Source organism: Alligator mississippiensis, chromosome 14 (genome assembly GCF_030867095.1).
Source record: "Alligator mississippiensis isolate rAllMis1 chromosome 14, rAllMis1, whole genome shotgun sequence".
NCBI classification, from domain to species: Eukaryota; Metazoa; Chordata; order Crocodylia; family Alligatoridae; genus Alligator; species Alligator mississippiensis.
In genome coordinates this window covers 31,493,161-31,521,123 of record NC_081837.1, presented here as the reverse complement: position 1 = coordinate 31,521,123, position 27,963 = coordinate 31,493,161, and the positions used below count along the sequence as shown (strand labels likewise).

At 49.2% G+C, this 27,963-nt stretch overlaps 1 protein-coding gene across 1 annotated transcript in view; it reads right to left on the bottom strand.

Moving 5' to 3' along the window:
* Positions 1-3,974: 3,974 nt before the first annotated feature.
* The window catches only part of LGR6 (leucine rich repeat containing G protein-coupled receptor 6), a 214,234-nt gene continuing 190,245 nt past the window's right edge, over positions 3,975-27,963 (bottom strand). Inside the window, exons 14-18 of the mRNA XM_014609405.3 lie at positions 27,697-27,768; positions 26,821-26,946; positions 22,677-22,837; positions 13,591-13,671; positions 3,975-8,745 (exon numbers count right to left, since the gene is read on the bottom strand). Of these exons, the coding sequence (XP_014464891.3) occupies positions 7,508-8,745; positions 13,591-13,671; positions 22,677-22,837; positions 26,821-26,946; positions 27,697-27,768 (1,678 nt within the window). The 3' untranslated portion in view covers positions 3,975-7,507. The remainder of the gene's footprint in view (positions 8,746-13,590; positions 13,672-22,676; positions 22,838-26,820; positions 26,947-27,696; positions 27,769-27,963) is intronic.

The following is a 27,963-nucleotide window of genomic DNA, read 5'->3' as shown; positions in this document are numbered from 1 at the left end:
CACCCCTTTCACTGAAGGTCTAAGAAAGCAGCTAGTCCAAGATCCCTGGGGAGATCTTTAGCACCAACAAAGAAGAGCAGGTCTGATGCACCCATGGCGAGCAAGAAAAAGCCTTGAAGCAAACAAGCCTTTCAGACCTTCCTTATCCATATGATGAAGGAATAAAGTGCATAGGACTATGTCTCCTACTAAAGATGGTTTGTCAAAGTGCAACCTCTCTCTTCTTTGTTAAATGGAGGCAAGTGGCAATTCTGGAGACCAGATGGATTTCAAATTGTTTTGAAAATCCTGAGCAACAGTCTTTTTTTTTGGGAGGGGGAGCCGGAGGCCAGACTTAGATTTGGTCACAAGAGTCAGTCCTATAATCATAGGAAAGTAGTGTTGGAAAGGGGTCACAAAGTCTTCTAGTCCAGTCCCGTGCTCAAAATGGAGACTAATCCAACCCACCCAAGTGTCTGTCCAACCTGCTCGTGCAGGTTTTCAGGGATGCAGATTCCACAACTCTAGGTAGCCTGTTCCAGTGCTTGAGCATCCTTGGTCAGAAAGTTCCTCCTGATCTCCAACCTAAATTTCCCCTGCTGAAGCTTGAGGCCATTGCTCCTAGTCCTGTCCCTCAGCCACAGAGAAAAGCCCATCTCCAGCTTATCTATAATTGCCTTTCAGATATTTGAAGACTGTTATCAAATACTCCCTCAGTCTTCTCCAGACTAAATAACTCTAGGTCTTTCAGTCTTTACTCATAAATCTTGCTTCCCAGGTGTGTGTGTATTTCCTTTCTGTTGGACACTTTCCAATTCATCCAGATCTCTTCTCTTTTTTTGGGGGGGGGGGGGGGGGAGGAGTGGGGGGAGAAGCAAAACGACACAGTACTCCAGGTGAGACCTTATTGACTAGAGTAGAAGAATCACTTTCCTTGATCTGCCAGTAACACTCCTGTTAATACACTGTTGGCCTTTTTTTGCAACAGGACCACATATATATGATATGTATATTCAGTTTATGGTATACTGTAACCCCCAGGGTCTTCTATGCTGTACTGCAGCCTAGCCAGTTGTTCCCTGATCTGTATTTGTGCATGTAGTTATTCCATCCCAAGTGCAGAACTTGGCACTTGTCCTTGTTGAATTTCATCTGGTTGATTGCAGATGATTTCTCCAGTCTATCTAGGTGATTCTGGATCCTCACCCTACCTTCCAAAATGTCTGCACCTCCACTTTACTTAGTGTCATCTGCAAATTTGCTAAGTATGCACTTAGTCCCATCATTAATGATGGGAGCATATGCTTTCTTGATGAGGTAAAATGTATTATGCACCCAAACAAAGCACTGAAAAATGCCCATGTCTGTTGGTGACCAGCTCAAAGACTACACTTCATCTCAGCAGCTCAGAACTTGCCCTGACAACGTGCAGTTACAGCCTTCAGGCTTGCCTACTATTAGTCATTGCTTCTAGGAAGGAAAGCTGAGCCCCTTGCTTGTTCAGTAGTACAGAGCACATGAAGACATCACCAAGGGACTCCAACCACTGCATTGACTCTGTCCAAGGCAAAGTCCAGTGCCAGGTTTCTCTGTTACCACTGAGACCTCCATGAGACTAGCCTGAACTGCCTAAGGGATCAACTCTCCATCTGCCACAGGATGGAAATGACAGACAACTCGCAGATGACAAGTAGTGCAAGACCTGAGAATGAAGCAGACGCAGCTGTATTTTAAAGATCTTCCACCAAAGATCTGGAACAACAGGCTTCATCACCTCAAGTGCTAGATGCTAACCTCCTCAGTGAGTTTTCCATACATATATGCACCCTACAATAACCAGGGGCTCCCTCCTACAGACTGGAAGGGAAAAGGACAGGGGGCTGTTATTGTTACTTCCATTTTAGATCATGAGGAGGGTGAGCTGGATTACCAGATAGTCAAGACTGTTGCGGGGTGGAGCGGGGGTGGAAAGTGTCGGCAGAATCTTAAATTTATCAAACATTCAGGGACAGAAAAGAGTCCGAATGAAATGCTTTTTGTTTCTCAGAGTCTGAGACCAGCAGACCTTGTGCTAATGAAGTGAGCTGGAAGTTTATGCTCAGCAGGCCTCCTGTTGTATGAACAGCACTCAGCCAGATCTCGGGATGTATTTAGGAGAATGTGTTTTAAAAAGGCTCCGTGTTACTAGAGAGCAAGAGAGAGCTATTAATCTTTATCTGGGGACAGGCTGCTTGAGACATGTAAACACACGTGGCTATCACTGTTGCCATCCCTGACTGTTCCAAAATCATGAGTCAGGCCCCTGAGATCACAAGATTCACTTAAAAATCATAAGCTTTGAAATTTAATAAATGGATGGTGGCTTTTTTTGTTTGATTTCTGGTTTTGGAGTGGTCACAGTTTTTCCAACACTGAGAGCTGGACACTTACTTTTTTCTAAATGAAATCTGAGATCCTCAAAATTGCTTGATTCCCAGAATGAGACTTAAGAAAAACTTCAGATGTCATAAAGCTTACAACAAAATCATGAGAGTTGCTGTAAGTGCACCAAATCCCTCAGCTCCATGACCCCTATTCCTCTTCCCATTTCTCACTCCTCTGACCTGAGGCGTACCTGGGCAGTGCTCAGGACAGTATCAGTAGCTGGGCTGCTAATGGTGGTGACTAGGCTAGCTGCTGTTTTTGCACTCCCCCCAACCCCCAAAGTTGGTGCCATGATCTGGTGCCCACCTTAGTTATGCTGCTACCAGTGACTTTCTACCCTGACCTGGCACTCAGCTCTAAAAACTTCCCTGCCATCTCCATAAAGGTGGGCTCCCACTTGCTGTCTCTTCTGACTTCCCCTCAGCTCCTGTCCCAAACACAATTTCAGTCCGCTCCCCACCTTTTCACCATGATATCAGCAATAAGCACAACACTGGATTAACTCTTTGCCTGCAGTGGTCCATCCTTATGTCATAATTAACACTGTGTCCTTTCCAGAAACCCAGAATACAACTGTGCAAAGAAACCGTGAAGTGTCAGCCAGGATAAGAGTTGCAAGTTTGTAATCAAATAGTGTGTTGCATGTGAAAGTTTCCCGTTAGGTGGTGGCTTGTGACAATGTGGAGTTTGACTAGCAGTGGGAACATGTGGACAATCTTAAGAATCGGTTAAGAGGTGTCTCATAATTTGGTATTTTCTTGTTAATTAGGTTTTGAATGATGGGCATCTTATGCTTAAGCCCCTTTTAAACAAAGTTTATGGTCATTAGAAATGGGTCCAATTTAATTCTCTCTGCCCCAATAACCCTGGATATAGTTTGAGCCTAGATTTGAATTCTACAATAATCTGATATTTATAATTGGCTGGACCAATGTCTTTGGTTTGAACCTCCATGAACCTTGAGGTTGCTTAAAACCTAGACCACAACCCAGATACTGCGGCTTGGGCTTAGCTTTGATGAAAATGTGATTGTCTTTGGCTCCTGCCCAGGTTGCTTGGCAACAACTGCAGTTTTGCATGTAAGTTAGGTGGTGTCCATTGCTTTCCCCACAGCCTAAAGCATTTTCAGGGTTTCATATCTGCTCCCTACACAGCATGAGAGCCAGCCACACCGCAGACAAGGCACCAGGATTGCAGCGGAGACTGACATCGTGCCCATTAGGCCTGTGCGAAGCGGCTACTATTTGCTTCAGATTCGGATTTGTCCGATTCGGGGGACAGTGATTTGAGTCAGTGATTCGAATCACTGTCCAGAATCGATTCGGCTGAATCTGATTCGGCTGCTGCCAAATCTTCGAATCAGCCAGGCCTATCACCCCAGCCCGGCAATGGCTGCCCTATCGCCCCAGCTCTTTGAGAACCCTCCCCCCCCCAAACTCAGCGCATGCTGCTGGGGGGCAATCCCTGCTGCCCTCCACTTCCCCACGCTGCATGGGGGGGCTCTGCATGAACCCCCTGCCCCCCCTCGCTCCCCCAGCCCCCCCATGGGTGCCCCGCCCAGGCCAGCTCTGGCCCTTTAAGAAAAAAACAATACAAGAAAAGCCCGAGGACTCTCCACTTCTGCTGGCAGGGGTGATCCCTGCTGCCCCTCGCTGCCCCTCCCCACATGGGGGGCTCTGCATGAGCCCCCCAAAGCCCTGAGGCTGCACCAGGAGCAGTGAGTCCCAGGGCTTTTCTCTATTTTTTTTCTTCTTAAAGGGCCGGAGCTGGCCCGGGTGGGGCACTTGTGGGGGGTGCTGGGAAAGTGGGGGGTGAGTTGGGGGGCTCATGCAGAAGTCCCCATGCAGCATGGGGAAGTAGAGGGCAACAGGGATCACCCCCTGCCTGGCAGCAACCAGTGAGCACCAGGGCTTTTCTTTAAAGCGCTGGGGGGGGGGGCGGGGGGCGGCAGCCATGGGGGGGGGTGGAGGGGGTCGGAGGGGCTGGCAGGGGTCCCCCCATGGTCCCCTCATGCGCCCCTGGTACTTACCAGCTCGGAGTCAGCTGCAGCTCCCTGCCACAGCCACCAGGGACTGCCCAAATCATTGAAGCTTTCCAAATCTTTGCCGAAGATTCGGAGAGCTTTGAATCAATTTGGACTTTTTAATTGGTCCCTGGATTCGATTTAGATTTGGCCACCGAATCAGGCCAAATCTCCTCCAAATCAAAACACCACCCGAAGCTTCGCACAGCCCTAGTGCCCATGTGGGGAAACAGGCCTGTTCTCACACCTTCCCAGTCTCTGTCACGTATCCCCAAATGAGTGCGGTCCCTTCTTCACTATTTATTTACTGTTTATTTCATGTATATGTTGCCCTTCCCAACACAGATTTTGGGCAGCTTAGTATTACTGGGTGAAAATGCCCCATGGACATGGTCCCTTTATTATTTTTCTCCTGCTTTTACTACAAGCTCTTCCTCTTCACTTGTTTTTCAGGTCTGCTATCAAGGGTCCTCTTTGACTTGTCTCCTGACCTTCCCCCCCAAGTATCTTCCACCTGCTTTCTACTTCATACCTTAATTCTCCAATCCCCTATACTTGTGTAGTAATCACATATCTTTCCTTCTGCTCTAGCTGGGGGGTGGAGGGAGGGGTCACTGGAGCATAGTCATCCAGATACCAGTGTCCTTTGGGCAGTTTGACCAGCAGGGAGGGGGCTGGGGTGGGCAGTGGTACTGAATGGAGCTGGGATGAAGCCATGTCCTCTCACCTCTTTGCAAAGGGGGGATGCGAGTTGTGCTCTGTGACCTGGCAGAAGGCTGTTTGCTCAAGAAGCAGGTAGTACAGGTTTCCCTACTCATGCTCCCCAGCTACCTTCCTTCTCCATCTCCAAAGAACTGAAAAACTCCCTCCCTATGCCATTCGCCTTCCCAGCTGTCGGGACTGGGTTTTGGACTATGTTGTACATCTAAATAAGAATGGGCCTGATCCTGCAGGAGTTACTTGGGCAGATCCTGGCTGAAATCAATGGGAGTTTAGCAAGAGCAAAGTCATAGGAGGAGCCCTGATGGGGCAAGTTGATCAGGAGGGAGCAGATTTACATGGGAATGCTAGATTGGCCGGGTCTGGATCTGGGGGATGGGTTTGAGTTCTGACATGTGCCATCACTATCACCTATCCACACCAGAGCTGCATTCCTGGTGCCTGAAGAAAAACAGACGTAACTCCTCAACACGTGCCTTAGGAAGGCCTTGCCCCAGGATGAGATTCTCCCCGAAGGGGCATATCATTGGACATCAACACAGCAAATGCCCATCGTCCCCTCTGTAGGGGACCAGCTTTAGGGAGAAAAGCTTACATAAACCACAAGTCCTGGTGGATCAGGGACAGGTTTCTCCCCCTGGACTGTATACAAAAGATTCTTCTAGCAGCACTGACTGCAGCTACAGGCTCTATCCTTTACCTTGTATCTCCCTGTTAACTTTGGGGTGGTTATAATTGAGTGAAGCAGGGAAACAAGCCTGTCCAAGGAGCTAGTAAGGTAGCTGCCTTTTGATGCACAAGGTCACCATCAGAGGCTCACTTGTTAACTTGGAAAGGATTAAGTACATCTGCTGCAATGTCAACAGGACCAGAGCCTGTGGCCTCTGAATGGGCTGTGGCCACAGGTGCCTTGCAGGCTTTGTGCTGACAGGAAGGAGCACTGCTGGGCCAGCATGCTTAGTTTCAGGGAGGTCCTTGAGCTTCAGTGAGCCGATCTGTAAATGTTCCCAGAAGCCTCCTGACTTTGTCGTTCTACTCTGTTGCTCACCATTCCCACACCCCCATTCCTTCCAGATTTGTTGCTCAGCAGGGAGGGAAGGAGAAACGCATCCTCCTGTCCTGCCGCTGTGCATGGAGGACAAGAAACCTAGCACTGAAAACTTCTCTCAGGTGGGAGGTGCTAGGGTGACAAGGGCACAGGTTGGGAGTAGTCTATTCCTTTAGTATTATTTTCTTTACACTGAGCCAATACCTTGTAGCTCTCAGCAAAATCCCCATATCAAACTCCATCTGGCTCTAGAGTATGGAGGCAGCTTGGTCTGGGGTGTTGCCCAGGGGACATGGAGTCCTACGTCCAGTACTGGCTCCCAGGTGACTTGCTGTGGTCCTCCTGACAAGGCACACACAGCCATGTCTCTAAAGCCACGTCTCTTGGATTTGTCTACCTCTGTTTTGGGGGCATTCACCACTGGTCTGACTTCCAGGTATCCCAAACTGTGCTCCCAAAATGGAGGAAATGAAGCACTGCAGCTATTTAAAAAAACAAAACCAAACCTATTTGCATGATCAGTCTTGGACTTCCTGCCTGTACAATGGGGAAGGTACTGACCAGGCTCCTGGGGCACTGTGAAGTGTTGAGCACATTAATTATACAACATGCAGTGGCCTCGGTTCCATCCCACTACTGCCGTGCAGCTGCAGTTTCTGTCTGCTGCCACTTCCCTCCCACTTGTTGGCTCTTCTGTTACCTCCCCCTTCCTCTCCCAGGACACTTCTACCAGGGGACTTGGCAATTAGGACAGAGTGCTGGGCTAGCTTCAGAGCTGCCCTGTCAAATTTGGTATGGGTAGGCACTGTATTGGAGGGCAGCATAGCCCCAGAAGGGCAAGCTCTGTGGCCATGGCACTGTCTCTTGTCTCTGGAGAGCTCCTACTCTACCATTCCCTTGGGGACATGTCTGGGCTCTTTGCCACACATTTATGCTCTCCTTAGATACTTTCTCTGCCTTGTCATGCTATGGCCATGACTGGGGCACCCCTGGGAGGAAAGTTTCTGTGACCCATGCCCTTTGCTAATGGGTTCCCCCATGCATTTGCAAGCAAGGGGAAGGGTGATTCCTTTTACACTCATGCAAGAGGCTCAGTCTCAAGGCCCTTAAGCCTCTGGCATGGCAGCTCATACAGGGCCCTTCTATGTGCAATGTCAGGCTTACCATGGTGGTGCTAACAACAGTTATGTGACGGTGGGGTGTATTGATACCTTATGTGAAGCAGCCTGTCTCCTGCCCTGCTGGCTGCCCCAAGCTGGGGCTCCTTCTCAGTTCTTCAGGCAGGGGGCTGCTTTGCATGGCCACTTTGTGGTTTATAAGTGAGAGGTATAGGATGACGTGGGTGGGGAGGGGAAGAAGTCTATCCGGAGACTGCTGCTTGCTGGGTCTCTGCTTTCTGAGGCAATTAACAGTTCATCATCATTCAGGCAGGGGTGGTGGGCTGAGTAGCTTCTCTCTTTTCCTCTAGCACCCATCCTTTGCTGACAGGGGATGAGAGTCATGGAGGGAAAACTGTACGTCTCCAGAATGGGGTGCACGCTGAGGGTGTCAGGAGCCTCAAACATATGATCCATATCAGAGAAGGTCACTAGAGCTTGGGTGGAGTCATACGAGCTCTTCTCCATGTCATCGGAGGCATAGGACTGGGAGCATCTTTCCTTGCCCTGGCCTTTTTGTCTCAGCAGGCGCAGGTCATCTCTGAAGTGGGGATTGAAGAGCAGGTAAAGCAGGGGGTTCAGGCAGGCTGGCAAGGGCAGCACCACTAGCAGGACAGATTTGATGACCTCAGGAGTGATGAGGAAGAGGTTGAGCATGGAGGAGAAGGTGAGAAAGGCCACCGGGCAGTAGAGGAGGCAGTTGGTGAAGATCAACCAGGCTACGTGCTTGATCATAGCACAGTCCCAGATGGTGTCAAGCTCCCCTTTGAGTAAGTTGCAGTAGAGCCAGATGTAGGTGCCAGTGATGATCAGGAAGCAGAGTGTGTTCATCATTACCAGGGCCACCATGAAGCCTAAAGTTGAAGATTTCCCATCTGGGATGGGATATGGGAGGCAGAGAGGAGATGCTCCATATTCGCCAACAGAGAAGAGAGGCAGTGCTGCAGCCATAGAAGCCAGCACCAGGCAGCACAGGGCAGCTGCCTTGACACTGCTGAAGGAGGGTGACTTTCCATATGCTTGGATGCCAGAGACTGAAATGCTACACTGCACAGCAGCCAGAGTCAGCAGGAGGACGGCAGTCTCTGAGGCAAACACGGACATGAACCCTGTCACCCTGCAGCCCACACCTGTCTCCCACCTGGCACCGTACTTGGCAAACTGCCCATATGTCAGGGCATCAACGAAGGCCAGCATACTGCAGTAAATGCCTGTCAGCATGTTAGCCCCAGCAATGGAGCCGATGACAAACTTGACTGGTGAGAGGTAACCAGGTGAGGCGAAGATGGCTAAGACAACCAGCCCATTGCAGAGCACTGAGACCAGCACAATGGCCCAGACACCCAGGCGGATGACCCAGCTCTCAAACAAGTGATCGCAGGGCTTGAAGGGACCTGAAAAGAAAAAAGACTCAAAGTCAAGGTGCGGTCTAGCTAAGCTTTCCCTAGTGTCTCTGCTACCATGCAGTTGCCTGACCCCAGCTGGTGCCTGGTACAGCCAAATTTACTCCTATTCAGTGGTAGCAAGCGGAAGTGGGACAAACCAAGTGCATATCTGTGGGCCCCTCTTATCCAATGGAAACCCCAGATCCCTGTTTCTGGTATCACTCCTTATCTCTGTCTCCTGACCTTCTCTCTGAGCTGCCCAAGGTTTGGTGCTGTCCTGGGATTGAGGTCCAGTGCTGCTTGCAAGTAGGATAGGAGTGCAGGGCCCTTGATGCAGTCCTGTCTCACAGCAGGCATCAGGCATCACAGACAAGGCGCGGTGTATTTTATCATAGGCTCAGTCTTTGCCCCACATACTCTCTTTTACACCTAAAACTGGACTGTCAGGGAATGGGGTGTGCAGAGGGGCAGATCTTCAGGACTTGACAGGCTCTCATGTGGGAGGCCTGCTTCCCTGGTGCTCCAAATACTGCCATGGACCCCACAAGGACTGGCAAGGTGTTCATTGAAGTTCAGGCCAGCAGGGCTCATCCTGGCCCTCCTATCTGACCTCCTGTGGAGCACAGGCTGAGGAACCTCACCCAGGGATCCCAGCTTCCAGCCTAGCCCCTGTGCTGGAGTTGGAGTGCAGCTCTTAGATAGAGGCATCGTATCCTCTCTTGATGGGAGCTGCTCCAGGGGCTCAGTGTCCCATGTTGGTAATACTTGCACCTCATTTCCCATTCAAATGTCTTTAATTTCATCTTCTAGACATTGGCTCTTGCTCTGCCTTAGCAAGATTAATGGACCCTCTATATAGGATAGGACATAGCACAGAAACCTGGAAAGGATCCTGGCTCATGAAGTCCAATCCTGTGTGAGAGCAGACAATTAAGCTATGTCACACTGTTCATAAACTTATCAAGCTCCATCTTGGAGCTAGCTTGGTTAATATATTCTTCATATACAGGGAAGGGGAACATAGTCACAGTATCATGGTCTTGCAAGTACCCACCTGCATGTAAGTGAAATGGGTATTTGCTATGCTTGCTGCTTCTGGTGTGCCCTGGCTGTGCACACTTACACAGGCTTTTTAAATAGGAAAATAAGGTAATATGTCATCCCTCAAACAGCCCCCTGCCTCCTCTCAGTGACGGGGGCATCTCTTCCCCTGCCCTCTGCAGGTAAAAAAATTGCTGTGGATGCTCAGGTTTCTGTTAGTGGTGGAGTTTGCCCAGGAGACAGCTCTGGGAGTGAAACACTGGGAGAACACATCAGTGACTAAATTTCGACCTGTTTCCTTTATGCTAATGGCCCTAAGCATGGCAAGCATGGCTCTGGCATCTCTCTCTGAGAGCTCCTTCTCAGGCATGGGTAGGTGGAGAAGTGGGTGTGTTAGCTAAAAGGATTTCCCAAGGCCCCCCGTCAACGCTGAGTCTGCACTCCAGTACTCAAGCACAACATTAGTGCAAAGGAAAGAACTCAAGCTCCTCAGACAGGAATTTCTGCTGGGTCCTTCCCCTTCCTTGGATGGCACTGAACCAATTTGTCTGGAGACTTCAGCATCTTCTACAGCCTCCAGTGACAGCTGAGAGGGCAGCCTGGATATGGCGTCTGCATGCATGTAGGTTGAATGTCACCCAGTTGCTCTCACTGAGGTGCCTTTGTGTTGGGAGGATGTTAGGGTCCATCGTCAGGCCTATGACCAACTACTTTCTACTGCTAAAGGTGCCTTAGCTAATGTAACTCACACAGATGAGTTAATAATAATAATAATAATGCCCAGCTTTTATAGCATGCTTTGTCACAGCAGATCACAAGCCATTTAGGAAAGAAAGTCAGTGTCACTACCCCCACTTCACAGATTGGGTCACTGAGGCACAGAGCGGGGGAAGTGACCTCCCCCAAGTCACTCAACAGCAGAACTAGGAAGAGAACCCAGGTCTCCTGAGTCCAAGTTTATTGTTCTGGCCACCAAGGGCCAGATCCTGTTTACCCTTTCTGTGCCTTACTGGCAGGTACGCAGCTGTATAACCACAGTTTCTGGTACTTATGCATAGTCTGGGATTCAGCAGTGGCCACACTAGCCATTTGAGCCTGCCCGGTAAGGCTGTGCACTAGGCAATCAACTGCTGAAAAGAAACAGAATCAACCAGGTACGCATGTTAAAGCTGGGTGAATCCCAAAATTTGAGATGAAGGAAAACCTTGGCTAGCAGGTAGGGGTCAGTCAGAGCCTACTACCTTCTAGCTAAGTGGTTAAGTTACTTTCCAGGAAACGGGAGGCTCAGGGTCTAGCCCAAGGGTGGACAAAGTCCGGCTTGCAGGCCAGATCTGCCTGGCAGTGGACCCCATTTCTCAGCAGCCCCTGCCTGCATGGCTGGGACCAGTCTCCACGGAGACCCCAGCTGCTGCACTGTAATAGCACAAGGCTGGGGTTGCCATGGAGACCAGCTCCAGCCATGCTAGCAGGGCAGGGGGTTGCTCTGGAGCCACTGGGATCTTGTGGCAGGGGCAGCTTGGTCTGGGGCCAGGGAACAGCTGCGATCTGATGCCTGCACACTCCAGGCAGGGGTGTGCAGGCAGCAGATTATGGCTGTGCCCCAGCTCAGGACCACGCTGTCTCCACTGCAAGGAGCCAGGGCAGAGCAGCAATCTGGTGCCTGCACGAAGCCTGCAGGTAGCAGATCATAGCTCTGCCCTGGCCCTGACCAAGCTGCCCCAGCTTCAAGATCCCAGTGGCTTTGGAGCAGCAACCTGTCCTGCCGTGCACCCTGCCAGCACAGCTGGGGCCAATCTCCATGGCAACCCCAGCCCTGTGCTATCACATCTGGGGTCTCCATGGAGACCAGACCCAGCCATGCAGGCAGGGGCTGCTGGGAAGTGGAGTCCGTTGCTGGCTGGATCTGCTATTTTGCCCACCCGTTTTAGCCCCTCTCACCAAGAAAGAGTTGGTGCCTTCTGTTTGCCATCAAAGTGGCAGGTTGTTGGTGAGACATTGCACAGTCTTTTCTCCACCCCTCTTTTGAAGCTGTCACAATGCACCTTATGCTTAACATTCGCTTGATAAAATGAGAGACGTAAGAGAAGAGAGGGAGACATAAGAGAAGATATGCAGCTCCTCGTGCTCCCCCAAACACCTCAAAACAGCTGCAAAGGCATGCAGAAGCCCTGTTCTCCAACAAGGGGGCTGTGAATGATGTTGCATTTGTTTTTGTCTTTCCCCAGAGACATCCAGCACCTCTGTACATGGGGCTATGGGCAGGAATCTGAAACTTTCAACCTATGAGCTCACTGGCTCCCATAGACTCTGCAGCTGTAACAGTGAAGGAAAAGGCAGAAAACAAGCTACTGTCTTTCCAGTTACCCCAGGGCTACATGAAGATGGGCGGCTGACTGTTCTCAGTCTTTGGCTTCATTTGCTCAAGATGGCACAGAAAGTCTGTGGCAGGGACAAAACTGGGAGCCAATGGATGTGTCTACATGAGACATTTACTGCGCAGTTGCCCAATTAACTGCCCAGTAAATGTCTCAGTGTCTACACATTCACCCCTATTAGGGTGCATGAAACTAAAACTCCATAGCATTTGGGGCACAAGAGTGCTTCACTGCAGGGCAGCCTGCTGGGTAGCCTCTCGTTGAAGCACCCTTGCGTCCCACCCAGCCCCTCTGCAGTACGTTGAGCCTGGTTGGAGCAGCCCCAGGCTTGCAGGCTGACCCTCCCCAGGCCCCCTGTCAGCCAGGCTGCTGCGACCCAGCCAAACGTGCTGCAGGTGTAGACACACATCTGGCAGCAGTAAGTTCTAGAACTTATTGCTCTAGAACTTATTGCTGAGTGTTAATAGGGATGTGTAGGCATGACCAGTCTGATGCATTGTTTAGGAGATTGCCCGGCACCCTGGGAGAGCTGGGGATTCTATTGCCTGACCTGCTGGTGCCAATGCACCTGTCTTTCAGGATCAAAAGATGATGGAGCTGGACTGTTCTCAGTGGTGGCAGATGACAAAATAAGGAGCAGTGGTCTCAGGTTGCAGCAAGGGAAGTTTAGGTTAGATATTAGGAAGAATTTTCTCACTAGGAGGGTAGTAAAGCACTGGAACAAGTTACCCAGACAGGTGGTGGAAACTTCATCCTTGGAGGCTTTTAAAATCCGGCTAGACAAATCTTTGGCGGGGATGATCCAATTGGGAATGGTTCTGCTTTGAGCATAGGGTTAGACTAGATGACCTCCTGAGGTCCCTTCCAACCCTAACTTTCTATGATCCTAGCTTTCATAGGCATCTCCCACCTTGCCCTATCATTGGGGATCAATTTAAAATGTCCCCACACTGTGCAGCACAATTTGGCTTGATCTCTAGTATCAGATCAGCCTTTGCAGAGCAACCCACACATGCAGGTGTTTTGGTGAACCCTGATTTGTGTGGCATCAGGCTAGGTAGACTGGCATGCAGCCTCCTGTGCTAGTCTGTGATAGGCCAAATCCAGCTGCCCTTTGCCTTCCTGGGCATGGGAATTGATGCAGTCCTCCCCTGGGAAGGATGGAGGGCAGTAGGAGGAGAAGGCTACCATGATCTTCTTTTCCAGGGAGGGCAGCTGATCCACCTCAACCATGGAGAGAGGAAACCCTTCAGCCATTCCTGTCCACATTTGACCAGCACTAAGCCTGGCTTTTGATTTATGTGTATGGAGACTGGCAGGAGCCCAGCGGCAGGGGGCATGGTAGACAGCCAGCTTAGCAGGGCCTGAATATCTTGTGTGTGTGTGTGTGTGTGTGTGTGTATGTAGATAAGGGTTTTCTCCTGGGCCCGCTACTCACCAGGGCTGGGGGTGCACTGAATAGTGGGGTGCAGCTTTGACTCCTCAAGCTCCAGCTGGAAGTCATCTATGTCTAGGTCATCTAGGAAGGAAAAGAAAACAGGAATTGTGGCTCAAAACAGAGCATTGCAGGGAAGCAGTAAGAGCAATTACTGCCAAATTAGTGCCAAGATCTTTTCTGCTGCCCATGTCTGCCAGACCAGCCTGGCTATTATACAGAGTTAAGAGAGATGTCACTGTCTTGTTTGCATCTTGTAATTGCTACTGGGCAGAAAAGGGTGTGTTGCGAAGGCTGTGGGAAATGCAGTGTGGCTCACCCTCTTGATTTTAACATGTATCTCATGATATTTGATGTTTTTAATTAAAAAGTCCCAGATTGCAGAAACACGTGGTTATGAGAAAATTCCCAGCATGGCTTTTCTTTTTAATCAAAGGATGTCCCTGGCCTTTCTGATTACAGAATGAAGTCTGAAGATGCTTTCCAAGAATACAAGCTCTTTTTAGTAGGAACCATATTGTTGTTGCATGCTGGTGCATTTACACAAGATGCTTACTGCATAGTTGCTTAATTGGCTCTGCAATAAAACATCACTGGTCTACACAAGCAGCGCTGTTAGACTGGAGTAAGCTAATTAACTCTGCCGTAGAACAGTACTGCCTGATACAAGTACTAATCTATGGTGGAGTTATTTACTCTGCCGCAATGCCCATGAAGACAGTGACTGGGGCTGGCTGGGGCATGAGGGTGCTACAGCGTGGGGCTGCCTGCCAGATAACTCCATGCTGTAGCACCCTCATGCCCTGGCCAGCCCCTCCACAGCATGCTGAGCTAGGCAGGAGCAGCCACGGGCTGACAGGCTGACCCCCGGGGCCCCCTGGCAGCCAGGGCTGTGCTGCCCTGGCTTATCATACTGTGGTCCTGGATGCAAGTGTAAAAAGCTGCGCCTGGTTGCAATAAATTCTGGTGCGAACTGTGCCAGAGTTTGTGTTGCATTAATATTGATGTGTAGACATGCCCTGTTTGTATAATGCCTGGCTCCACATATGGGGTTTTGTTCCATGACTGGGACCTATGCAATGTTCTTTTATTACTGTTCTTGAGAGAGAGCTCATTTTCTCCATTTCCCAGGCTGATGTGTGTCTACATTTCCAGTAAAGAGAGAACCTCCCAATTTACACTTTCTGCCTGGGGCTGAGTTGTGCTCACTGAAGACCGACTTGCAGTAGGCACCACTTGCTAAATACACAGTAACTTAGAAGTCTGTTTTAGCAACATTACCTAGAAGAGAAATGCCACCCTGTGGGATCAGGCAGAGAAAGGCAAGGCCTGTGTTTGGATATTTGGGGACCGAGGCTTTGCATGGCTGGGTCTGTGACAGTGGATGGAAGACTCAGTGGATTTACAAGACCACAAAGTGAAAAAAAAAGAAATATTATTCCACCCCACGGTGGGTGTTTTCTTGCCAGGCTCCAAAGCAGCAGCAATATTTCGGCCCTTACAGAGAGATGAAAATCAGCTGTTCCTGAAACCAAGAAAGCCACAAACCCTGTCAGGCAGTACTGAAGGTAGCACATTATTTGTCATAATTATTTAATATTATGCTATGAACCAGAATCACAAAAACAGTTTAGGCACAGATAGATGCCGAGGTTCTAGGGGGTGGAAGTGTTGTGGGGGAGATTGGACAGGGATTTGTGCCATCAGTGATGATGATGATAAATGCAAAGGTCTTCTGAAGGCTTGCTCCCATCTGGCATTGGCTTGGGATTCTGTAGGACATCCTTGCTGAGCAGAGGCCCTGCTCTGGAGTATCCTGAGTCCACATTTCCTGCCCTTCAAAGCTTGGGAAGATTCTTCAGACAGCACCTAAGACTAGATCCTTCACTACAGAGGTGTGGCAGGCATCCTTCATCTGCTGCCAGGTGGTGGTGGGGATTGTATTTCCAGGTGGCTGTCTGATGTTAGCAGCAGTGGTTGCTATAAGTATGCAACCCCAGGACATCCCTAGAGGCCATGTCTTTGGGAACATTGGGCCAGACTTTAACAGCTGGAAAGATGTATCCAGATGCCAAGTGATGCCTGTGTGTATTGACCAAAGTACTTAAGAGGGTTGCATACAGCCTTATAGCAGGGGTCAGCAATGGTTTTGGACAGCGCCAAAAACACCCGCAACCTTGACTTGTAAGATGTTGGCATGCCAAGGGCAGATGGCGAGGGAACTGTGAGGGGCCTGATCCTTGTTGTGGCAGTGCAGCCTTGGCCCTTTCCCTGTTGCCTGCCCCCAGGCGGGCATGCTAAGCCAAATGCCTTTGTGTGCAACACTCTGGCACCTGCACTGGGGGTTGCCTACCTGTGCCTTGTAGCATATTATAGGCTTATAGCATATTACTAAATAATGATGACAAATAATGGGCTGCCTTCAGTACTGCCTGACAGGGCTTGTCGCATTCTTGGTTCCAGGAACCCTTGGAAAGGAACAGCTGATTTTCATCTCTCTGTAAGGGCTGAATTATTGCTGCTGCTTTGGAGCCTGGCACAAAAAACCCCAAAACACACCCACCATGAGGTGGAATAATATTTCTTTCTTTTACTTTGTGGTCTTGTAAATCCACTGAGTCTTCCATCCACTCTGTAGCAGACCCAGCCCTGAAAAGCCTCGGTCCCCAAATATCCAAGCACAGGCCTTGCCTTTCTCTGCCTGATTGCACAAGGCAGCATTTCTCTTTAGGTAAGGCTGCTAAACCAGGCTCGCTGGTCACTGTACATTTAACAAACAGTCTGTACTTCAGCATGGTCTTCGGCCAGCACGACTCAGCCTCAGGCAGGAAATGTAAACTGGGAGTTCTTCTCTTCACTGGAAACATGGACACACATCAGCCCAGAAAGCACTGGAGAAAATGAGCTATTCCTTTCAGAGTGTGAATGTTTTAACAGTGCAGGGCTCTGTTTTAGCAGGGCAGGTTGCCTTGTTTTTGTAATAGCCCATAACTTGTTTATCTGAATTCTGCTAAGGCACCTACAAGTCTTTGGACCTGGGCATTGAGAAGGTAACGTTGCTATTAGTGCTTTATTCCAGGGGCTTCATGAATAGCATTGAAGTGTGGTCATTAGAACAGACGGTACGGCAAAACTGAAGACTGAACCTCTGTATTAACCATAGATCTCACCCCCTACATGTCTTCTGCCTTACTCAGGACTTGTACAACTCAGAATTTCTGAATACATCTTATCTTAATGAGACAGGCACTACAGGCAGATGGGCAATGAGCTGGAGTTTTCCCCTGCTGCCCCATTTAGGCTACTGGCATGCGAGCAGCTGGGCTGGAAGAGGCTGCGTTGCTCAGTTCTCCAGACATGATCTACTGTTTGTCTTACTGAAGGCTGTAAGAACAACTTGGGCAACGTGTTTGGAAAAGGTAGGTATTCCTGTAAGTGTCCTTTAGTCCAAGCAGCCCATGTTGCACACAGTTTGCATGCTCTGTTCCCGCTGAAATGGGTGTTAAAACTCCTATTCTCTCACAGGGACCAAACTCAGACCCAAACGTAAGGCTTCTATGTGTGAACAGAAATCTAGTCTGTGTTTTGCTTATGGCCATCACAGACAAAGCGTCATCAAAAAGTGGCACTAGCTAGTCTATTCCTGGTGGAGGCAGGATCCAAAAGCTAGGGTTTACTATTCAAACACCTGCCCCCTCATCTTTATCATAGGCTCTTCTATTGCAGTGAACTGGCCAAATGGGCATGGACACATATTACAGGACAAAATCCTGGGTTAATTGGTGTTGAGCAAGCAGCTTTATTTCAGTAGTGGTGAAGATGGTCAGAGAGCTTTGTTCCTACCAAAGATCTGGACATCTGAAAAATTTACTATGGGGATAAAAGGGGGCTTTACTGTGCATCAGCTGCTTCACTATAATCACCCAGGTGCACTTTCATACCCCTAATACACAGAAACTGAACTGCTGTAGCTCTGGCTTTCAACAAGAAAGGGAAATTACCCCTCCTTTAGATTCCACTTATGGCTGGGTCAGAGCGTACACATTGGCAGTTCTTGCAGAGCAGCTTATGTACAGTGAAGTCCCATCTCCTTGTATTTTGAAGTCAGTTGTTCATATGTGCGTATCCTCAGGCACTAGATGTACTGTCTTTGCAAATTAATGTAAACAGGGTCTGGAAATTAGTGGGAATAGAAATAAAACAGTTCTCAATGAATTACATGATTCATTTATAAATGTTTAAAAGCCATGTTGGTACAAGCAGTTAATGTCCAGGTGATGCAACTGCAAGGGGTCAATCATGGAAAGCTTCATGGCAGCACGTGGGTCTTGCTTAGCTAAGGACATGCTAATACTATTGTGATCGTGGGATTTATCCTTGAAGTGGTTTAGCATTTGACTTGAGGGTGGGTCCATCCCTCCAGGTTCCCAAGAACCTCTTCTGGTGCACACTATAAGAATTGTTCAACCCCACTTTCTGGTTGTCCTGGAAGGCAGGGTGTCAAACATCTGGCCCACAGGGCTTTTTGCGGGCTGGACTACCCACTTCAGTGGGCCCATGGGGGCTTGTTACCACAGCTGCTGGAGTCCCTGCAGCGGTGGTGTTAATGCCCCAGCTCCTGTTTCAGCCTGGCTCCAGAACCCAGGGAGTTAATGCTGCTCACCTTCCTACCCTTTATTCATTGCTAAAATGGGGGATTTTAATTGCCCTTAGTGACTAAGATTGGCAGCAAGGGAAATGTGGGGCAAGTGGCAGTGGTGTTCATGTCCTAATTCTGGCAGCTGCAGGGATTAATGTCACCACCTCTTGCAGGTGGTCCAGCTCATGGGAAGCTTCACAAACTGGATTGGGCGCATGGAGGCAAACAAGTTTGACTCTCTTGGTTTAAGGTGGTCAGAGCCTCTTCGAAGTGCTGGAAACCCTTAGTCCCACTGCCCTGATTGGGAACTGAAGATGCTCAGCCACTGGCAGGATCAGGCCATGCGAGATCATCCAGCAGATCCACTGGCAGTTAGTGAATAACTCCCAGAAGGAGCAATTCTGCAGGCAGTGTCAGGAAAACTCTCAGCATATACAGCTCTCTTCACATCTCATGGAAACTGCTGTAATTTGCTGGGCAAGTGCCCCAGCTATATGCACCAGGACTGTTATAGTGTGGGATGCTTTAATAGTGGAAAAACAACCAGGCTGAGTAGAAATTCCTGCTGCAATGACATTAACAGATGGTTCCTGTGCATTGTCTGCTTGCTGTTACCACCCAGTCTGCCATGCTTCCTGGATCTATGTCATGCTAGCAAGGATCAGCTTTGCTAGCCTCTAGGCAGACCTTTCCAACTGCAGAGGCTTAGGACCTGATATACGGGGCGTACAGACCACACTGGTAAATAATGCAGCTCCTGTGGGGCATTTCTTAGCTCAATAACTCTGGTTTTGACTTAAATCTGTCTGTATCTGTGCTGTTGGTTTTATCCTTCTGCCCATCACTATAGCATGTGAGAGCTTCCCATGTAAAATTGATGTTAACAGGAAAGTGGCCTGATGATGATGATGACAGTAAATAACAAAAACCACAGCTACTCGTATTTCCTCACAGAGTCTCTGGTACTCCCCCATTTCTAGGACCAGAACATTAGGGCTACCAACAGCCAGTCATTTTTGTTTCTAGAGTGTTCAAGAAGTCTCTAAAGGAATATTTTTCTGTCAAAATGTTGAATTCATGAAACTGAAACATGTCACAGACATGTTAATTTGGTCAAAATCTAGGGAAAATTATTGAAACATTTTGCTTTGATGCATATACTCTACTGGTTAAAGTGGCAAAGTCAGAGCAGAATGGCTTGGGTGAATGGAGCTGCCCGTCAGGAGCCTCCACTCAAATATCTAAGCTCTGGAGACGGGTGACACTTAAAGGCTTGTCTACAGTAGTGGGAGCTAACCTTTTTGGCAGACATGCCACAAATTAGTCCCACCTCCTCCTTGAGTGCCCACTCTGCTCCCTTTCCCCTGCCTGATCTGTTCCTCTGCTTTTTGCTCCGTGCCCTATGCTCCCTGCCCGATCTGCCACTCTGCTTTCCTCCCTTTCTGTCGCTATGCCGCCTTTCCCCCCTGATCTGCCACGTGCCACACACAGAGGTTGTCTGTGCTACTTGTAGGTGCAGGTTGGCCACCCTTGGGGGTGGAAGGGGCTGGCAAAGTCAAGGCTGAGCCCATCCTGTCCACCTGCACCCTTAGGCACACTCCAACCCTGGAAATACATCCATGAAGCTGCTGTGGACTTGTGCCTCTGCACTTGCTCCTGAGCCCTTGGTCTCTGGCAAGCCTGTGAGCAGGGGCTGGGGATGAGCCCCATATGGCTTCACTGCAAACTAGGGTGCAGGGTTCAGATTTAGAGAGTGTCAGTGGGTGTTGGAGGGGTGCGTGGGGGCCCCTCCTCGCTGGGACCTGATGCTACTGTGGTAGAAACAAGTGAAAAGACACAGCCCTGTGTTTTGCTTTCCCGCTGGCCAGACTTTAGGCAGCTCCCTGCTCAGAGGGCAATTTCGGGATCACCCTTCTGATGCAACTCTCTCTCCCCATGTCCTGCATGGGGAACCTGGAGGCCTCACTCTGGGTTCTGGATTCCAGTCTGGGAAATGCACTGTACTGAATGCACTGGGAAGCAAGGGTAGATAGTGTGCTTTCTACATTGCCAAAAAAATAACAGCCCTGTGGTTCAGCTGTTGGGTGCTGCAACTCTAGCCCAAAGCACTATAAAGCTGGTGTGGCTGGCCTTGGAAAATGATGGCACAGAGTCAGGGCTCTCCTGTTACCAATCTACTAGTGCAGGGGGCATGGCCTGAGCTTCCTTATGTGAGGCTAGTTACCTGATATTGCAGCAGCCCTCTTGGGCTGCTCTAACTTAACAGGTTGGCACCAATTTGCACCAGTGATCCCAGGAGTGGGTAAGTGTGAAGGGAAGCAGTGCCCCCTCTTCTAACGCACAGTGCATGTCTTGGCAATAATGGAGGACTCAGCCGGATGTGCTTCTCCTTTCAAGGCCTGCCAAATCTTTTCCATGTGTGTGGGCTCTCTATTTACACAAACAGATAAACAAACACACAGGCCAAGCTGAGCACTGAAATGTTATTGCTTTGCTCCTCAAATTCATGTATTAGCAGCTAAATGGGAACCAAGAAGTTTCATGTTTTTATTTGTGTTTATCTGAAAATCCTTTTTTCCGGTTAAAAAAAAAATATCCAGCTCACACTCTTCTAGCAAGTGGTCAGATTTTGCTTAGGGAAGTTCTCTAGGCAAAACATACCATACAATAACCCTAGATTTCCATCACCAGCATTAGCTGCGGCTCTGCTGCCGGTCAGCAGTTTTCTAGGCAATCAGCCTAAATATACATATTTTGGAGCAGTGGTGCTCAACCTACAGCCTGTGGGCCAGATGTGGCCCATGAAGCTGTGTAATGTGCCCCATGGGGCTTCCAGTGGGTCCAGTAATTTGGCAGAAGGGGAGCGGTGGCAGCAGTAATTGATGCAGGTCTAGGCAATTGTCACAGCAACATGCTGCCCATGGGCCCCCCCCAAAAAACATTTCTGGACCTATGGGGAACCCCTCAGGCTGGACAACATGGCCGTGCATGCTGGGTTGGGCTAGTATACGGGGATGGTCTGCAGCCAGATCTGGAACACAAGGTCTGGCCAGTGTATGGGGCCAGTCTCAGGCCAGATTTGGAGCGTGCAGTCCACCCAGTGGGTGGGGTCAGTCCACAAATGGATGTAGTGTGTGGGGTCAGGATGGTACAAGGGACTGATCCCATGCACCAGATCTGGCCTGTAGACCAAACCTGAACCATTCATTCAGCTCATGGGACTGGATGGGTTAAGCAGTTTTAGAGCAGTTTGCAAAATTAGCTCTTGCACAGAAAACTGTTTAATCTTACATATGGAGTCATCATTGCTCCTTCATAATCTGGCCCCAGCACTTAACTCTTCTGGTTGGATCCAGACGTGGTGCAGACCTCTTTGTGGCGCCACACACTGCCTGCCTAGCACACTAAAATGTGCCCTGCACTGCAGATTTGCAGTGTGGGGGCAACATTTGCTATTGGGAAATCCCAGTAGCAAAAAAGAAACACTGAGGGAAAACAGCAGCATGGCAGATGCCCCAGGAGTGTGTGGTGACAGACACACAGACTTGATCCTCCTGGGAGATGCTCTGGTTACTGGCCAGAGCATCTCCCCTCCTCTAGTTCTGCCTTGGCGTGGGGAAATGGCAGCTTCCCTGAAGTGGGGCATTTTGCCCCACACCAAAGTACACATGAAGGGGTGTGCATAGCGGCACAAATTTGTGCCGTTACTTTTTTTTGCCACTGCAAGCACAGACCCCTGCATAGGGGGATGCGCCCTTTGATTCTGCAGGCTGACTTTTTCTTCTAGTCATGCTCTATTTAGCCCTTTGCCCTGTTATTACAATTGCGCAGAAAAGGAAAGGTGGGCCAATTTTCATTTTATTCTCTAATTTCCAGTTTGTCAAGTTTAGCTTTTCATATTTTCTCATATCTCTTCAACCAGTTTTCATGCATTTAACCCTGAGGAGAGTCCCTGCTAAGGGTGTTAGTCCAGAGATGGAGATGTGGTTGGGTCGGCCTTCTACCTCAGAGCTGTATTACACCAGGGTCACAGGACTGCCCAATGATCAACCTGCTGCAGGCTGCTTGAAGTGATGAGTAGTCTTGAAACTAAAGGAGACTGGAGGGCCTGGGTATAGCTTGCTCTGCTCTGAGTGGGAAGCCATAGGCATCCAGCCCATGACAAAGTTTCAAGCAATTCTGTCAAAATGGGGATGCTTAGAGATTTCCAGCCCAGCTCCCACAGTTTGCAGGGCTTGGTGTCATCATTCACAATAAATGATACATCCTCTGACAGGCAGGCATGGCAAACTCTTAGTCCTCCTGCTTCTCTTTTACCTTGTATAACTCCACTGCCTCCAATGGCATTACTCCTGATTTATTTCTGGGTAAGTGAATGAAGGGCTAGGTCCAAGAGAACAGCGTGTGATCTAGCCCATGAACTGATCACAGTTCCACCAAATTTACTTACAGTGGTTATCGGCGTGACCAGGAAAAAATCCCACTGTCCTCTTGTGGAGATCCTCATCCTCAGGGTTCATGTCTTCTGCTTCCCACTGACTGGATAGCTTAAAGAAATTGCTGCAGGCTCCATAGGCGCAACACTGGTAAGCGTAGGGCACCTCTAGGACTCTAAAGAGGGAAAGCAGGTATCTTAGCTACTTCATGTCCCTTGACATCTGATTTTCCACTGCCTTGCACTGTGTATCACTTATACCCAGGCAAATGACAGTGTAGAAGGGTGTCCTGGTCTGAATGGCTCAGATGGCATAAGGCGATGCAAGTTGGGTCTCCTGCTCCTGTATGGCTTATTATGCAGGTCAAGTTATAATAAAGGATGTGAATCAAGTATTTAAACCTGCAGAAAGTGGAGGAGCTTCATGACAAGGCTTAGCTCTGTGCTAGCATTGTCTACCCTTTCCTTGCAAAAATGAACTCATGACACCTCAGGGAGCCATTCTGTTTAGTGTCACCAGCCATACCTCTCCAGTGTGCAGTGGTCATATGTGTGTGTATGGGGCTGTATTTTAACTCTGTGCTGACAATTTTAAGGAGTCACAAACCATAAAATGATTCCTGGGCACCTGCAACTGTATTTCCTTAAATGACCTTTTCAGTAGGCCTGTGCAAAGTGGCTAATATTCCCTTTGGATTTGGCCGATTTGGGGGACAGTGATTTGATTTGGTGATTGGGGGCGATCCTCGCTGTCCCCTGCTGCCCTGCGCCACGTGGGGGGCTCTGCACGAGCCCCTGAAGCCCTAAGGCTGCTGCAGGAGTGGTGTCCTGGGGCTTTTCTTGCTTTTTTTTCTTAAAGGGCCAGAGCTGGCCCAGGTGGGGCACCCATGGGCAGGGGGGGCTGGGGGAGCAGGGTGGGGGGAGTTGGGGGGCTCGTGCAGAGCCCCCCACACAGTGTGGGCCAGTGGGGATCGCCCTGCACCTGGGGAGCACCGGGGTTTTTTTAAAAGTACTGAGCTGGGGTGGGTGGGGGCAGCCATGGGGGGAGGGCCGGGGCAGGGGTCAGGGGGACTGGGGGAGCAGGGAAGGTGGGGGGCTGACAGGGGTCCCCCCATGGTCCCCTCTCCCAGCACCCCTCCCCCACCCCTAGTACTTACCAGCTCGGAGTCAGCTGTGGCTCCCTGCTGCAGCCACTGGGGACTGCCCGAATCATCAAAGCTCTCTGAAACTTTGCCGAAGATTTGGAGAGCTTTGAATTGATTTGGACCTTTTAACTGGTCCCCTGATTTGATTCGGATTCAGAGATTCGGCCACCGAATCTCCTCCCAATCGAATCGGCACCCAAAGCTTCGCACAGCCCTACCTTTCAGTGCTTCAAGCAGCTTCTGGGTACTTCTGAAAATACCACTTGGGAGCCCATGTCTCTCCCCTGCTTCATTTTTAGTGACCAGCCTAGTGGGCTCTTAGACAAGATGGTATCACCAAATGTCAGCTTTGTAATTTGGGGGAGAGTACCCACCTGGCACTAGAGCCCCTGGTGGGTGCCCACATACCTACAGCTGCACCACCCTAAGCTCTCAAGATCAGAGACTGTGGTCCTCACTTTTACTGAGACAGAAAAATAGTTATCCAACAAATGGATGGCTCCAAAAAAACCCAAAATAAAGGATTTTGTGGCTAGGTGCCTAATGGTGCAGTAACTAGGCATTGTTAAAGAAAGGCTACTTCAAGGCTAGGCACACTGGAAAGTGTCCTCTTTACTATAGGACTTCAGGCTAGAATAAGAAGGGCAGATTCTGTGCAAAGTCTGATGCCCCTCTCACACTAAGCTACTCTCTGCTAATACATTGAGGAAACCTAGCTATGTTTTCTCAACTCCAATTGATTTAACAGCTCATTGTTCTTTACTCCAAAGGTGTTAACAGTGGTCTCTCTTTTTTAATGGGCTTCATTTTCCACTAATCAAAGCTAACCTTTCCAGGGGCAATTTTGTTGTCTGCTAGCTACTTCTGCTCTCTCTCTTACTTTACAGCCTTGGAGACTCCAGCTGTTCTCAAAATCCTAGATCTACCCATGGAAACCATTTTTCAGCAGCAGCTAGGGGTTCAGCTTCAGTTAAGCAGGAAAGGGAGGGCAAGTCATCTGAACAGTTAGCCTCTTTTCTGCTCTATGCAACCGTAACCCTGGAAAAATCTTTTTTTCTTTGTTTTGCTTGTCAAAAATGAAGTGTGTATTATTCTGGGGAGTGCTGTATGTGAGGAAATATGGCATATCTTGTATCACAAGATTCATTAAACAGCAGCTGAATATCATCAGGGTGAAATATCAGCACCCTCAGCCTGAAATTGCTCCCCACCCTCCTTGCAAATGCAGCAAACTCTGGCTTGGTTGCTGGAAGTCTGTAAACCCTGCCTATTGAGTCAAGCCAGCCTCTAGTTTTCCAGGCAATTAAGATCTTCTGGTGTTCTGACAGGATTAGTAAATCTGGTGAAACTCTATATTCTAAAAATATGCTTTTGTTTTAAGTTACCAAACATTTCTGGATGACCCCAGGGAAGCTATGGGAACTCTGTATACAGACCTGCTTCCTGCTCTAAACTCTACGTTAAATCCTATTATTGAAAGGTGGGAAGAAAGTGCAGATCCGTGTATATGGTTAAGAACTATTACCAGATGATTCCTTCACAGAGGGCAGCTTTTAAGATTGAGGTGCGTCTGGCACCCATGCCCCCAGGTTCTAGAGGGATCAGATGGTGCAAAGCCACCTTCCTATGTGTCACAGTGGTGACAGTCCAAACCTTTGCCACTGAAATTGGGAGACTTACAGTTCTGCAAGTGACAACTGAATTTGGCCCGATATCACTGAATTGCTTAACATGAAATATCAGGATCGGATGTGCTAAGCCCTCCAGTTGTCTGGGATCCTCTGCCACTTGGCAAAGGGACAAAGCCAAGCACAGCCCTTGAAACTGGATAGATTTCAACAGCCACTTAAAGCTTATTCCCACCAGCCTGTGAGCTGCTTGGACCAGTGTTTTCAAATGTGGTCTTGGATCTACTTGAGATATTCTGGGCCTTATTTTCAAAGGGCTTGAGTATACCGCTGTGGCAGTAGGTCCTGATGTGGGAGGCCCAAGCATGCCCTGCCCACACTTTGCCCACCCATGTTTCCAGGCACTCTCCAAATGGGAAATGCACCCATGAGACTGCTAAGCCTCATCTCTCTATGGCTGTTCCTGAGCCCTTAGTTTCCAATGCCCCTTAGTGCAGCTGCTGGAAACAGGTTGGGAGCACCTTTATAGGCAAACATTCAGGTCTGGAGCATGCCTGAGTGTGCAGGTGTACAGGGCACAAGAGAAGTATGCTTGGGCTCACCAATGCTGGGGAAATGCCTCCTCAGCAGTGCTGACCAGCACAGAGATGCAGAGCCCCCGAAGCTATAACTGAAGTGGGCAGGAACTCTGAGGTGTGCATATGTTTGAAAATATGTGCACACCCAAACACTGACATCCCAAAGCAGGGGCTACTTTGAAATACCAGCCTTTCCCTTTGTGCGAAACTGATGCAGCAACACCATTGCTCACTCAGCATCGGGCACAAGGATGCAGCACCAAGAGCCCTCTGCTAATATACGTGTCGATAAGCCAGTGCTCCCAGTGAAGCAGTGGACTCAGCCTCCTACAGCATTGTCTTGCTTAACTGCTTAATTTGACCCCTTTGGGCTTGTCATTAATCCATAGCAGACAGGACGCGGCCACACAAACAGAGTTTACTGAAGGAAAGCTGGATGTCATTAGCTGGGACTGGCTTCCGAGAATGTTTTCCATTCAGAGAAGCCCTGGGCTCGGGCCCCCTGCTTCATGAGCTCTGCTTATGTGTTTGTTTGGGGGATGGGAGCAATGGGATGTTAAGTGGAACATCACTTTCCCATGGAAGGCTCTTAATGATGAATGGGATGTTAGCACAAGGCCAGACTTATCCAACCTGCTGGCCTGGAGGAATGGCAGGAAAACATCCAGTAAACATGGAGAACAGGCGACTGATTGAAATAAATAAAGGCCATGTGGAGAGACATCTGCATAGAAGGATAAAGGTTAACTGGGACCTGGAGGGACTGAGTGCCAACCAGGCAGTGGACAAACCAAGTGCCACTCCATACCTCATCTTCGGGAAGCTTTCCTTGGTGAAGGGCTCAGACAGTGCAGGGTTGCCTTGGAGCTTCAGATGGGTTAGGCCACCCAGTCCATCCAGTGGCAAGGTGACCAGCTGGTTGTCAGTCAAGTCTCTATTTGAGGAAAGGGAAGGAGAAACAGGCAGTGTTAGGGTTTTGTGGATCTGAGGTAGGTTAACTGAGAGACTGGATGGTTTTGTATGTGGCCTGGCTATATTTACCCGACTGATGTCTAATACATGATGCTATGATGCAGATTCTTTGAATCGCTGCATGATGCTAACTGCGAGCTGGTCACATTTTGGTGATGAATAAAATGATACCACAGTCACTGTGGGCAGGGTACTGCTGTTGAAAGCTCAACTTTGGTGATCTCCTTCTCCCTCCCTGCCTTTATCAATCCAACCACCTACCCTAATACACCTCCTTCCACCCTACCACCTCTCTATATCTTGGTATGCCATGTTCCTCCTTCAATTAATCTGTCTTTTCCTCTCAATACACCTTATAACTGGGGGCCCTAACCCTTGTTACTGACTACTTGAGCAGCATGCTGCAGAGAGGTAGGCTGAAGAGCTATAAGCTACTAATTAAAGTAATCAATGAAGAATCCCTGTGTCCCATTAGGGAAGGGGAGGAGCCAGGCAGAAATTATTAACAGATCTCCCAGCTGTGGAGTCAGTCTGGCCCAGGCTGGGCTCTGGGAAGATTTCTTCAAGACAGGAACAGCAAGTGCAAGTCTTAAGTGACACCATGTCATTGTCTTCTATCTCTGTAGACTTTGGCAGCTCAGTGAGAGAATGTGGAGCCCCCACATGCATGCTTTCTTTGCTCCTCTGCAAAAAGACTATCAATACAACTTACAGCTTGGTGAGTGAGTGGAGGGTCACAAAGGCCTCAGGATGGATGAAGTGGATGCAATTCCAGCTTAGGTCTCTGGAAGGCAAATACAAGGCAATGACGGTGACTGTGCAGAACAGCAAGGGCCTGTGAGTGGGAAGCTATCTAGACAGAAAGGTTGAGGCATTGCATGCAGATGCTCCCTCCTACAACCTATGGCTGAGCACTACAAGTTCTCACTGAGCCCCTGGGAAGACACATTTCTTGTAAGGAAAGCTGGGCTCTCAGCAA